The 14,917-nt window shown below is 42.7% G+C and overlaps 1 protein-coding gene across 1 annotated transcript in view; it reads left to right on the top strand.

The window, feature by feature from the left end:
• The window catches only part of iqgap1 (IQ motif containing GTPase activating protein 1), an 85,266-nt gene that overhangs the window by 47,537 nt on the left and 22,812 nt on the right, over window positions 1-14,917 (top strand). Inside the window, exons 9-15 of the mRNA XM_042485164.2 lie at window positions 578-665; window positions 1,460-1,617; window positions 1,725-1,809; window positions 1,962-2,125; window positions 5,233-5,393; window positions 5,545-5,669; window positions 6,908-7,071. Coding sequence (XP_042341098.2) covers window positions 578-665; window positions 1,460-1,617; window positions 1,725-1,809; window positions 1,962-2,125; window positions 5,233-5,393; window positions 5,545-5,669; window positions 6,908-7,071 — 945 coding nt within the window. The remainder of the gene's footprint in view (window positions 1-577; window positions 666-1,459; window positions 1,618-1,724; window positions 1,810-1,961; window positions 2,126-5,232; window positions 5,394-5,544; window positions 5,670-6,907; window positions 7,072-14,917) is intronic.

Genomic DNA, 14,917 nt, shown 5'->3' with positions numbered 1-14,917 from the left:
TGATGATGATGATGATGATGATGATGATAATAGCATGATGACAGGGTGATGAAAAAGTAATGACAATTAAATAATGATGATAGGGTGATGATATGATGATGATAGTGTTATAGGTTGATGATATAATGATGATGATGATGGTGATAGGATGATGATGATGATGATATAGTGATAATATGATGATGGTGATGGTGATAGGATGATGATGATGATGATATAGTGATAATATGATGATGATATAGTTATGATATGATGATGATAGAGTTATGATATGGTGATGATAGCATGATGACAGGGTGATGAATGGGTAATGACATAATGATATGATGATATGGTGATGACAGGGTGGTGATATGATGAAAATAGGGTGATGACAGGGTGATGATATGATGAAAAAAGGGTGATGACAGGGTGATGATATGATGATAATAGGGTGATAACATAATGATATGATGATAATAGGGTGATGACATGGTGATGATGAGATGGTTTTGTGATGATAAATAGTGCTCATTTTCAGTACTATTATATTTTTCTTGCTGTTGGCCACATTTTTTTTTTCACTCTACCACAACAGCAAATGGAGAATGCTGACGCAGAGAGAGATATCTATGATGAGCTTCTCACGCAGGCTGAAATCCAGGGCAATGTCAACAAGGTCAACGGTAAGTCACATTAGAGCTCTCATCAGGCCCAAAAAATCAGACCAGGCCCTACATTAACCCACAAAGTGTCCGTCCAAGCGCACCCTGAGCCCAACCCACGGCAGCAGATTTGGGCCCGAGCCCAATTAAAAACCCAAATTTCTCCTCTTAAAGATTTTTTTTTGCCTATATTATGTAGTTTTTAAAATATTATAGTATTTGTGACAAGCTAAGGGCTGATATGTTTCCTGGGACCACTTCTCCTACTTCTTTTCCTTATTCCAGTGATCTGTTTTCTTGTGCAAGACAGGTTTAGCAGATAGGGCTTCAACCCTCAGTGCATCTACTGCGCACGGCGATCCATGATGATGCAATATGCAAATGATAATCACCGTTCTTCACTGCATGTTATGCACGTCTCTCCCACTGCTGGGAAGGGAGAAGTGAACACTGCCAATCAAGTCACCCTGCAACCCCTCTGTCTCTCTCTTTCACTTGTTTTCCATCCCTCTCTCTATCCCCAGGTTCTTCACTATATTGCTCTCATTTTTCCTCTCAGACAGTCACAGTCCACCCCTCTATCCCTCTAATTCTGTTTTGATTCAATAAATTCTGCCATTTACTCAAGAGAACTGCCAGATAAAAAAAAAAAAAAAGAAATTAAGAAACACCACTAAAATGGCGGAAACCTGACCAGATTCAAGTCGAGTGGCATCGGGCATGGGCAGAGAATCCGAACTCTTAAGTCACACACACATTTATTATTGGCTCGGTTCCCATGGTGCAGTAGTGAAATGTCAACCTTTCTGCCACAGTGAGCAACGCCCTGAGTGCAGCTGAGCAGGCGCTGCTGTGTGGCGACGAGGACAAGTTATATGAGGCCCTGAAAGCCATGGGCATCCAGAACCTGCAGGCCCAGAACAAAGGCTGGTACCTTAAACAGCTGCAGGCTGACCGAGAGAATAAGGACCAGGTAGGGATCAGTGTGTAAACAAAGCTGTACGTTAATTTAAAAAAAAGGGGAAAAGTCTGCTTCTCTGTCTCCTCAGTAGAGTCTCAACTTGATCTCTCCCTTATCAGGCCTCTCCAGGAGAGCCGCTGACCAAAGATGAGCTGCAGAATGGAGTGGACGCGGCCAATGAGTTTGCTGAAGGCTACCTAAAAAGTAACAGATACATTCTACCAAAAATAATGTCACATTTTCTGCCGATCCTCTACATCTGAATCTGTTCTTATAGTTTACCCTTGTGTGTGTGTGTGTGTGTGTGTGTGTGTGTGTGTGTGTGTGTGTGTGTGTGTGTGTGTGTGTGTGTGCAGTGTTGAAGGCAGTGGAACGCATCAACGCTGCCATCAGGGCGGGCGTGCCGGAGACGACGGTGGAGGAGCTAATGAACCCCGACGCTCAGCTGCCTGAGGTCTACCCCAGTGCTGCAGACCTCTACCAGAGAGAGCTCAGCAGCCTGCAGCAGCAGAGCCCCGAGGTACCCGACAAAGAAACCACGAAACAAAGTGAAATCCACAGACAGATGCAGAACCCTCACCTGCACCATCACATCAACATTTACAAAAAACGTGTTTTTTTAAGGTCACATGATCACAGAACGAGTTGACGTGAAAATGAAAACTGCTAACCTCATCATCAGTCTTTACCACACTGACATTTGCACAGTTTATACACTTTGTACAGTTTGCACTGCTACAGGTGTGATATGAAAATATCGCCTCTTTCTTGAGTTTAACATGTGTGAATGGTGAGGCCCATCCATTTTAAATACTAATTTACCAACTTCTGGTCTAATTTTTCAAACAATAATGCACATACTGTGTTAAATGCACTTCACTTTCTCCTTCCTCACATCATAATGCTGAAATAATTATTAATTTTATTAATAAGACATTCAACAGGAACTGAGTCCAACACATGCCAAACATTTGCTGCAATCCAGCTTTTTAAAATGTGTGTGTGTGGGTGGGTGTGTGTGAGTGTGTTTGTATTTGTTATTTATCTTTTAGTAAATTGAATGTATTTGGGATCTGGATTGTTAACTGGAAGAAAACAAAACAAGCAGTGTAAAGGCATCATCTTGGCTCTAGTAACTATTTATGGGGATTTTAATAATCGTTTTATGACATTTTACAGACTAATTAGTAATTGAAATAATGGGTAATAATGGGTATCACTTTACTCCCCATGACAAGTGCATTATTAGTACAGCCCCAATCCTAAATAGGTTTGGACACTGTTAAACATTGATAAAAACTGAATGCAATGATTTGCAAATCTTTTTTTACCTTCATTCGGTTGAATACAGTGAAAAGACAAGATCTTTAATGTTACAACTGATAAACAATCTTGTTTTTTTTGTGAAATACACACTCATATATATACATTCTAAATTTGATGCCTGCAGCACATTCCCAAAAAGTCGGGATCAGGGCGATGAAAGACTGAGAAAGCTCAATTGTTAAAAACCCACAAAACAAGTTTTCTCAAAGCACAGTTGCGAGGAATTTAGAATTTCAGCATCTGCAATCCATAATGTCATCAAAAGATTCTGAGAAATCTCTGCATGTAAGGGTAGGGGTCGGGGAAAAATTTATTCACATAAGAATCTCTATTTTCGTTTTTAATGATTCAGAATTGTTTAAAAAATCCTAAACATTGATTATAGACTCGGTTATTATTCTTAACCTTCTAAAATTTTTATCATTCAGAAAAGTCTTAATAATTTTGAGACCATTTGTCAGATTGCCTTGCTTTTTTCACCAGTGAAAGCTGACGGCTGTGCCGCGCAGAGGGATGACTCCGATTCATTGTAGCTCTTTTAGAAGCCTCAGTATTCAGCCTGTGAATTTGAGTGTTTTTATGGGACCTTGTTCAATAAATCCGTAATTAAAGATCCAATATTGGGTGTCTTCCATCCATATTTTATCAATATTTCAATGATAAAAGTACATTAGCATCGATGCTTAACGCCATATAGGTTTTCAATGTTTCCTTTGGAGAGAGGTCAGAGGTTTGTTTTGGTCTTGTCGTCCAATCGGAAGACGATCCGGCACTTTGTATCCGCTTACTTATGCCACATGTCATCTGGAGCAAACTGCACTGTGATTGGTCTAATCCTGCTGTATCTATTGCTCTGTGTTATTGGTAGCGCCTCGTGCATTAGAATAAACTCTGGTAGCCCCTATAATAATAATAATAATGAGACAAGGGTAAATCAGGAGACAGTCTAACAAGCAGCAGGGCCTCGTATGGATGTAAACTCTGTGTTGACTGCAGGCAGAGCAGGCAGGAGAATCAGGCCCCTCTCTGAAGTGTCAGGAGTGTGATGTGGCCCTCTGCAGCAGCACAGAGAGGAAAACGATGGGACTTTTCTTGGAAAAGTGTGTCCATTTTTTAAACTATAATAATTACAATGTTTATTTTTTCACTTTCTGATTCCTAACACTTGGTAGAAAGGTTTTCTTCAACAAAAAAGCTTGTACATAATAAAACCTCCATAATTTCAGGCTTCAGATTACAGACTGGAGTAGATCCTGAAATTACACCTCTTATATTTTGAATCGGGAATTGATTTTGAATCGGAAATCGTTTTGAATCGAAAATCCATTCTGAATTGAATCGTGACCCCCAAGAATCGAAATTGAATCGAATCATGAAATACTGAAAGATTCACACCCCTACGTAAGGGGCAAGGCTGAGAACCAACATTAAATGCCCATGAACTTTGACCCCTCAGTGTGCAGTGCATTAAACACTGACGTGAATATATAAAGAATACTCCAAACTCAAGTTCAGACAAAGTGGAAAAGTATGCTGTGGTCTGACGAGTCCACATTTAGAATTATTGTTGGAAGAGACGGGCTTAAGAGGAAAAGGACCATCCAGATTGTTACCAGCTCATAGTTCAAAGCCACCATCTATGATTGTATGGGGGGGGGGGTGTTAGTGCCCATGGCATAATGGGTAACTTCACACCTTTGAAGGCACCATGAATACTGAAAGGAACATACATGTTTTGGGGCAACATATGCTGCCATCCAGACAATGTTTTTTTCAGGGAGGCCTGCTTATTCCAGCAAGACAATGAGACACATTCTGCACATGCTCCAGCAGTGTGAGTTTGCAGTAAAAGAGTGCAGCTACTAGACTGACCTGCTTGTAGTCCAGACCTGTCTCCCATGGAACATGTGTGGTGCATTATGAAGCGCCGAATGGGAAAGAATTTCACCTTCAAAACTTTAACAGTTGCTGTCTAAGTTGCCTCTGTTTTTTTTTAATGTTTCTCAAAGTGTCCAAAATTTTCAGTCTTGAGTTGTAGAAAGAACGTACAAAGTCTGCCTGTAAGGCATACAGTACATAACATTTACAACTTGTTTTCAAACCATGCATTTCTCATACCCAGCAGCTTCATCACTGACACGGTTGCTTCAGACTCTGTTTCTGATGTTCTGACTCTGGCATGTTTCCTCCAGTTTGAATGTGGAACAACAAATGGAGACACCATCAACATAATGCTCGCCTGAGGTAGTCTTTATTGGCACTTTGACAGATGGGGTAAATTTATTGTCCTGTGTACTGCAGGGCTCGCTGTCCCACCCTGAGCTGCTGGTTGCCGTGGAGATGCTGTCATCAGTGGTGCTGATGAACGAGGCAATGGATGTCGGAGACAGAGCCGCCCTCTGGAAACAATTGTCCAGCTCTGTCACTGGACTCAGTAATGTGGAGGATGAATATGCACAGAGGTGAGCGTGCGCACACACACACACACACACACACACACACACACACACACACACACACACACACACACACACACACACAGCAGTGGTCAGTGGCACATGGTCGGAGTGGGTTTGTTAAACAGCTGTTGATGTGTGCCCGTGTGCTCCTCAGGTACATGGATGAACTGATGCGTCTGAAGGCAGCAGCCAGGGACGAGGGCTGTGACTATCTCACCTGGAACGACATCCAAGCCTGCATCGACCAAGTCAACCTGTCCGTGCAGGAGGAACATGAACGTAACTGACTTTCAATTACATTCACATGAGTCACATGAGAGAGAAATGAGACACATACACACTGACTCCAAACATCACATGGGTTTAAACAGACAACCACAGATCGAAATGACATCTTAGAGACAAAATGTTTATAAATAGTTACCAGATAACAGGTATTCTGCCTAGCAACAGATGGGAAATATAAAAAAAATAGTATAAATAGTATACAGTGAATTAGAGTTGGGCAACTTGTAGAAATTTTCCAACCGACCACCATCAGCCCAACTACTGGTGATTGCAGATATATTCATGCATGTATGTGCATTAACATGTCAGAAAACACACTTCATTTAAACTTGTCAGAAACAAAATGTAATTCACGAAAACCGCATTTGTTTGTTCTTCCACTGTTCCAACAATAGCCAAACCTGTTTGGTTGATATAAACCCTTAATCCAGAGTTGTAAAACAATGCCAGTCTGACACATTGTTTTCCTCCGTCATCTCTCTGCCCGCTGTGCAGCAGCTCGCACTCATTTTTGAAGGCAGACTGTTAAATTAGTGAAAATATAATGACAACAGATACCCCAACAATTGTACTCAGCCAATCGCTGGTTGTCAATCCCGCTCCTTTTAAGGGTACTTTTACAGGCAGCGACTGCATTACATCGGTACTATGGAGTACCGATTTATGTTTAATATATCAGTGCCAAATTTTGGTACCTGAGAGCCTGTATGGTTGAGAACACCGGGTTTGGACAAGATGCAGATGTCTGAAGTCTGGAAGCTAACTGTGGTGTTCTGAGGCAAATAATGGAGCTATGCAGAGCTGCCAGGTTCAACTTCATATGGGAGAGTAAGCACCCTGAAGCCGAGAAGCCAGCCATGAAGCTCAGAGGCTGGCAACAGAACTGTAGCTGCTTCACATTGAGCCAAAACTATTGCTGCAGTGCTGCTTTGCCACAATAGTTTTGACATTTAGTATTCTATTCTTTATTATTTTAGTAATAGCCAAGTATCACTGCTAGAAGAGCAGACACACGCACATGCACACACACACACACACACACACAAACAGACAGACAAAAAATAAGCTCAGTGTTATTAGGAAAGTGCAGAGGAACATTGTGTTTCCCTGCATAGTGTTCAGAAAGTACTGAAAGAAAAGCTATTGCTGATAGCGATCACAGGTACCAGAATCAGTTCAGATGTAAAGTACCCAACCCTATCTGTGTGTTTGTGTGTATATGCGTGCAGGCATAGCTGCCATCGGACTGATCAACGAGGCCCTGGATGAAGGGGATCCCATGAAGACCCTGGCCATGTTGCAGAACCCCTCGGCCAAGCTCACAGACGTGGACCCATCTGTGGCTCAGCACTACCATGACAAACTGCTGGAGGCCCGCAGAGAGAAGGCTCACGTAAGACACACACACAAACACACAAACAGACATACATACACACACAGATGCCACCTCTCTGACAGCAGCAGATGTGCATGTAGAATATTTGGGTGATCATATGTAAGGTTGACTTTGGCTGGCTGTCAGTGTCCCTGTCTTGCCCTCTCTGATTTGCTCTGTATATGACTTGTATTCAGGGGAGCATTATGCAAATGCCTTATGCAAAGAGACGCGGGCTACAGTTACATCCTGTTGAAGACTGTCAGGGATACACACATAAAAGCTGACAGAAAGGCAGACTCATGTGCTGCACCAGTGTGTTCACTGGCAATGGGAATGCAGGTGATCGCCTTTATTTAGCAAGTTTACCCGTGTGTGAAAAACCTGTGTGCACATGCTAATTTTGGTGGGAAAGGGGAATAATAAATGTAGTCACTGTAAGGATGAAAAGAGGCCCGTTTCTTGCTGAAATGAGCTGCAGGGGGAGCACTGGATGCACTGATTGTTCCCTCTCTAAAGTCTCATTCCTACTGTACAAAAAAGCTGTTAACACCTGCTAATATAATGCAATTGGAATGAATACAATCAGCATTTACACCCGGGTCAAGATTTGAACCATGTGAACAGCCACTCCTACTCTAACCACAAACTTTATAATGTCATGTTTATGCTCTCTGTTCAGTTTACAAGGAGCAGTTGTGTGGTATGTATGGATGGATGTATGGCAGGTTGCTTCTCAAATGTACAAGTTTAAGAGATCTGGACGTCCATCACCCTGAGAGTCCAAAAAGTTTAAAAGTAAAATGTTAAGCCACTGTAAAACCCAAATGCTGTACAGATGTATTACTGTGGTGTGTGGGTGCAGATGTCTCCATGTGACTCAGGGATCAGAACCCCACACCATCAGACAGCTGATGTCATGTAGGAGTCATTTCTTTCCCCTGCTCACTTCCTGTCGTTTGTCTATGTCTGACCTCTCTCTCTCTATAGATCCTTGCTCTCTCTGTCTCTTCAGCTGTCTTTTTTGTTTTCATCACCACTCTTTGGTTTCACTTGTGCAGCTCTGAGGACAGGACACACATCAAACACAAGCTTTGTCTCTGGAAAGCAGATCATCAGTATCCTGCTCTGTCTGACTCATTTGCCTGTGTTATCTTTGCTCAAGAGAGGCCAGCTGGTGTGTGTGTGTGTGTGTGTGTGTGTGTGTGTGTGTGTGTGTGTGTGTGTGTGTGTGTGTGTGTGTGTGTGTGTGCGTGCGTGCGTGCGTGCGTGCGTGCGTGCGTGCGTGCGTGCGTGCGTGCGTGCGTGCGTGCGTGCGTGCGTGCGTGTGTGTGTGCGTGCGTGTGAAGCACATTTGCATATGATGTCATGGGAAGACAACCACATTTGGGGTGGTTTCCTGTGGTAGGAGAGTCTAGGTAAGGTCAGACTGCTTAAGCTGTGCATGGCTTTTATTACTGAAAGTGCAAAGGTGCAAAGGAACTGTTATTACTCAAAAATTAATTTTTTGTTTTTGATTTCTTAAAGAGACAGTTCACCCCAAAATAAACATAAAAATATTTATAATTTTCCTCTCACAAGTAGTGCATTTATCAGTCTAAATAGATTTGGTGTGAGTCAGGTATTGGAGATATCAGCCATAGAGATGTCTGCCTTCTCTCCAATATCATCGAACTAGATGGCACTCGGCTTGCGGTGCTAAAAGCACCAAAGAAATACATTTGGAAAACTCAACAGCAGTGTGTCTCTCAGACGATCCGTTTACTCAAGATAATCCATAGACCTTGTTGCGGGCATGTTTTATGTAGGAACTATTACTGTTATTACTTACTATTACTACTACTCATGGACAAGAGGCTCACGCTCCTGACAGTGTAAGATATTAACATTGTGCAGGTTTCCATTACAGATTTGCGCCAAACTTAAGCGTTATTTTCAAAATGTCAATAAAACCCAATGCTGCGTTGGCAAAAACATTCCAAGAAGCATAGTGATGGATGTTCAAAATATTGGCAACTTTATTTTCATTGCAGCCACCGCACTACCCGTCATTTATGGAGCCATAATGGAAAGGCGAGCCCCTTATACGTGGGAGCAGCCACATCTGAGGGATTTCTGGGAGGTGATACTCCACTATTTCACAGAGTAATTGTGAATTAAAAACTTCCGGATGATCTGCTCAACTTTTGAAGAGCCATAGCATCATGTGACCTAGAAAAGATTTAAAAAAGTGTTTTCATTGAAGTTTTCCAAAATATGGCTTTTCATTAGGAGTATTTTATATTTGCAGTTTCACTTTGTGCAATTTTAGGGTTAATGGAAACCCACCTATTAATGGCGTCCTGGGGAGCTGGGCTGTAACAATAGCGAGCTCAGAGGTGCTAGTTGAACTAGCAGTAGATGCATATTTCCTTCTGCACAATGACATGTTAGTGGGTGTAGTTAGATTGAAAGAAAATAGTTCCTCCTTGGATTTTGGAGTGAACTGTCACTTTAAGAACAAGGTCTGGTACTGAGTTTGTTTTTATCCTATGTAAATACAGATAAAAGAAGTCTGGTATCAAGCTGATCTCTAAAATACTCAGGCCTCTGCCCACGCTGTTTCAATAGTGAACAGCCATCAGTTCCATCCAGACCTTTGAATACATCATGTGGGAACTCGTCACACTTTCAGAAAAAAACTAACAAGCAAAAAAAAAAAAAAAAACAGGAGAGGAAAAGAAAGCACACTATTTTCCTGCAGATTTAACAGGCATAGGAAATAACAAGGCGGGCCTCAGTCATTTGCTTCCATAAAAGGACAGAAAGCTGACCACCATATTAAATGGGCCAGACCAACAGGCGCACACACACACACACCATCCTCTGGTTGGTGATTGGAGGATGTGGCCATTTGAGGCGATTAGCTAAAGGCTGAGGAAGTAGTCAGAGCAGTGTGAGCTTCCTGTTGGGTTTCAAAGTGCCGACGAGATGTTCCCCAGCTGAGAGTGAAGCATCATGGGAGGAGGGATGGACTGAGGAGAAAGGGCCGCATGGCTGAGGTGTAGTCAGGCTGCAGAGGGCTGTTTTTTGGAGAAGACGTAGACACCAAAGCTAGTTTTTTTGGCCTGCAGTTCACTTTGTGTCTGGCTTCTTGGTGCCACCTCATTAACTCTGTTAGAGCAGTTAGTCAGAGTGAGACAGTCAGACAGCCCTCAGCCCACAGCCAAAGACAACCTATGCCTGAGCTTAACAGCAGGATGTCCTGCCCAGATTCTACTGACTAATGAGCCCAGGGTAGTCTGCTGCAGTATGCCTCTTTAGATTGTTATCACCACTCTCTGTAACTGTGACAATCAGAGCTGTTCACCACAGTCTAGTCATGCTTTGTTCTATATCTATATATACGTGTGTAATGGCATCATTAAGCCTGGGTGTCCGAGGCTTTGGCCCTGACTGTTTTATAAATAGCTCTGGATCTAAACATATATAGTTTCAAAAATTAAAAAAGGTTCTAAGGGTCTTTATTTATCAGTGAAGGGGGTGGCTGTTTTTTTGTTTTGTTTTGTTTTGTTTTGTCCCACCCCAAAGCTACAAATATTTTTCCTTGAGCCTCTCTGAGTGACTTGGGGAAAATACATGAAGGATTCGTTCCAGGTGATGTATTTGAAGACTGTTAGAAATATGAAAATCCAATGATAATTTCTGTTTTTAGTTTCTGGATGTGGTAATTTTGGTAGTTTTTATGTTTGGCCATGGGTTTGGAAGGTATGTTCCCTTTAAAAATCACGAAAAAAATCTTTAAAAGAAAAACTTTTAAAGAAAAAGAAATTGCCAAAAAATGAAAAAAATAAAAATAAATAATAATAATAATAATAATAAAATCACCAAAAGTTTTCAAAAGTCACCACAAATGTTTAAAGAAAAAAAGTTTGAAAGGAAATAAAAATTGCCAAAAGTTTTTCAAAAATCAAATTTAGAGGGTTTACAAATTATTTTCCCTTTTTAAAAAAATCTTTCTACAGAGCCCCCAATGATCTCAAATTCTAGAAATGCCCCTTCATGTGTGTCCTTAAGCTTCCCATGTTCATGTTCTTATAGACATAGGAATGAGGTCATGGTTTCCAAAATGTAAAATAAAAAGATACACAGTAGAAGAGTTTAGGAAGTTTCCCAACCCCCTCAGCATTTACTTCCTCTATTTCCATGATGTGCTCTTAACGTGTACGCCCAGCCCCCCCCGCCCACTCTGCCACCACACCCCACCTCGCGCCTCCTGCCAGCTGCAGGGACTCCTCACCCTCACACAAATAAATAGCAATTACAGCTGCCAAGTGCGAACATACAAACAGTCATCAGTGCTGGGCCAGCTATGGCTCTGTTTACTATAACGATGGAGCTCATCTGAGTTCAGCTGCAAGCTGCTGCAGATGTTAGCTGCCAGCTCCCCTTCCCTTGCATAAGAACTCTTCAAGATCAGGTATCACCTATCACACACACATACACACACACGCACACGCACACACACACACACAGACACGCCTCCTCTCCTCTACCCTGAGGCACAATATAAAGGGGTGGGACTTGTGGTGGGGGAGGCTGTAACCAGTGAGTTGCCTGTTTTAGCTCTAGAAAGAAGCAGCAGCAGAAACAGCTGCCTCACACCTTATACAGAGACAGAGTGCGCCATCTGGATGCAGTCAGGTAGAACTACAGCAAGAATGATACAGAGCTGAACTTAGTGGGGACGTCTTGGTGTGGTCAGTATGTTGGGAGAATAGAAATAAGTGACATAAAGGAAAAACTAAACTTCATTGTTCTAAACTTCATTTGTACTCAGACATCTATCTGTGATTTTTTTTGCAAAAAAATATGAAAAAATATATGTATACATTTCTTTCTGTAACACAATTATAAATATATGGTTATAATTTCTATATACATAGTTTTCTGGACATTTTATCCCTTTTTTTTTTTTTTTAATTTCCAGGTTTTAGACTCATTCTGATCATTTTAATATATGTAAAAATGTTAATTTAGGGGATTTGTTTTATTTTTTTTTATTTTCATATTGCCCGCCACTGCGGACACAAAGATTATGGAAGTGGACCAAGAGGCAGACCCACCCCTCTTCTCTCTCTCTCTCTCTCTCTCTCTCTCTCTCTCTCTCTCTCTCTCTCTTTCTCTCTCACACCCTCGATCTTAGACCGAAATCAGATAAAGCTGTAAACCAGGTAGTGCTGATTAAATATAAAGCAAGATAATGTTACTGCACTGGTAAATTCTCTCCTCAAATATTTTTTAAAATCATATTTTAGTGCCCTGTTTAGCTGTAATAGCGAGTGTTTGTGAACAGGTAATGGTAATCCAAGATTCTATTACTGAGTTGCATATTTCTCATCTCAAATGTTTTCAGAAACATGCTTTATCTCATTATTTAACTCTAAAACGAGATTGCTTATTACCAGCCATCTGCTATTTCATCAAACAGACGAGTTTGTATTACATCAGCCACCATCAAGAGCTTTTATTGGTTCACTGCTGCACAGTGCATTCTGGGAGTTGTAGGTTTTCTACCTCTTGAGAAAAAGCAAATGCAGCAATGGTCATATAGCAGTAATTTCAAAAGTGTTTGTAGCTTTCTACTGCTTAAACATCCAAGTTCTGTTTAAAGATCATCTTTTTAGCAGTGAAATAATTCTTTAAATAGTACTACAGTACTTAAGTTAATGTACTTAGTGGCTTTCCACCTCTAGGTATGTTGTATCTTTCTGTCCTTATGGACAACTGCCCAAATGTAGTGGCTGTGGTAGCATGTCTACATATTTCCAGCTGCTACAGGAGCAAAGGTCTCTCAGTCACAACAACAGAAATCCCTCATAGAGGGAACCAGCTGTAGCAGGAAAACACACCAGAACACAACACAACTGTAAGATGAGTTGTAATCTTAATACTGGCTGTGGAAGTTAACAAAGCTGAGTTAACACAGTTTGACCTTTTATTGTTCCACTCCTGAAAAACCCCTCCGTAAATCGCCACCTTACTGGTTTTCATGCCTCTGCCCCTCCCGGGAGCTGTGTTGTCCAGGGCTACTAGCCCTTGACAGGGTCTCCCAAGGCAAAGTGATCCCAGGGGAGGGGCCAGACTAAGAGCGGCTCAGAGAATACCATGATGAAACGGCGTTCTTGGGATGTGGGTACCTCGCCCGGTATGGGCTCACCAGGGCCCCCCCCCCCTTGGAGCCAGACCTGGGGAGGGAGGGAGCTGGCAAGGCTCTGGTGGCCGGGCCTTTGCCCATCAGGCCTGGTCGGGCTCAGCCCAAAGAAAACACATGAAGCCATCACCCTGTGGGCGCACCACCCATAGGGAAAGGGATCGTGGTCTGGTACGCAGGCCTCAGCGTCACAAACTGGTTCTACGGACGTGGAACGTTACCGCTCAGGTGGGGAAGAGCTGGAGCTGATGCGGGAGATTAAGCAGTACCAACAAGATATAGTTGGGCTCACCTCCACGCTGACTGTCTTGTGTGCATATACACCCAATGTCAGTTCAGAGCACTGGGCATTCTTTGAGTCTCTGGGCGGTGCCCTGGAAAGAGTGCCGACTGGGGGCTCCATAGTTATTCTGGGGCCTTCAACACTTACGTGGGCAATGACGGAGAAACCTGGAGGGGCGTGATTGGGAGGAATGGCCTGCCCGATCTGAATCCGAGTGGTGTTTTGTTATTGGACATCTGTGCCAGTCATGGACTGTCCATAACAAACACCATGTTCAAGCATAGGGATCTTTATAAGTGTACTTGGTACCAGAGCTCTCAAGGCCAAAGATCGATGATCAATTTTGTAGTCGTATCATCTGATCTGCGGCCGTATGTCTTGAACACTTGGGTGAAGAGCGGAGCTGTCAACTGATCACCGCCTGGTGGTGAGTTGGATCAGGTGGCGGGAAAGGCTGCTGGACAGACCTGGTAAACCCAGGCGTGTAGTGAGGGTGAACTGGGAACGTCTGACGGAGGCCCCTGTCCGTGAGATCTTCAACTCACACCTCCGCAGGAACTTTTCGTGCATCTGGAATCTGAGTGGTTCTTGTTCAAAACCTCCATTGTGGAGGTGGCTGCTAGAAGCTGTGGTCAGAGGGTCGTCGGTGCCTGTCATGGCGGCAACCGAAGGACCCGCTGGTAGACACCAGCGGTGAAGGAGGCCGTCAGGCAACCCACTCCTTTTGATTTTTTTTTTTACATAGAATAAAAATGTGTCGACGTGAGACAGAAGAGGATGAAGGGTGTATGTCCTTTTTAATCGGCTATATTAACTAAAAGGCTAGTAATTAGCTAATTACCTCAGCCCTCTCATGCGCTATTCATGCTAAATATTTGAATATTTCTATTGCAGCCAGCGGCAGGGAAAGTCTTCATCCTAATGAAGGCTGGTGAATGTGAAAACATTAGGGATAACAATGTAAATAAGTCCAGGACTTAAAAATGTTTGAGTTATAGGCTTCCTCTGTTCGCCATTTTTTTGCAATAAAAAAAAATCCAGCTTCAGCAGAAAGTTCCATCATTTGGAGGAGAAAACGAAGACTAGTAGAGTCACATAGAGGAGAGGGTGTGTGTGTAAAGTCAAGGCAGTTTTATTTATAAAGCCCATTATCACAAATCACAGTTTGCCTCAGAGGGCTTTACAGCATACAACATCCCTCTGTCTTTAGACCCTCACATTGACTCAAAGGAAAAACTCCCTAAAAAACAAAAACCTAGAGCAGGGGGCGCCTGGTGGCTCAGTGGATTGAGCGGCACCCCATGTACAAAGGCTGTGTGTCCTCGCCGCAGCGGCCGCAGGTTTGACTCTGGCCTCAGCCCTTTGCTGCATGTCTCCCCTTCTCTCTC

This window comes from Plectropomus leopardus, chromosome 1 (assembly GCF_026936395.1).
Source record: "Plectropomus leopardus strain MGB_pleo_1.0 chromosome 1, ASM2693639v1, whole genome shotgun sequence".
NCBI lineage: Eukaryota > Metazoa > Chordata > Actinopteri > Perciformes > Serranidae > Plectropomus > Plectropomus leopardus.
This window is presented reverse-complemented; position numbering and strand designations above follow the sequence as displayed.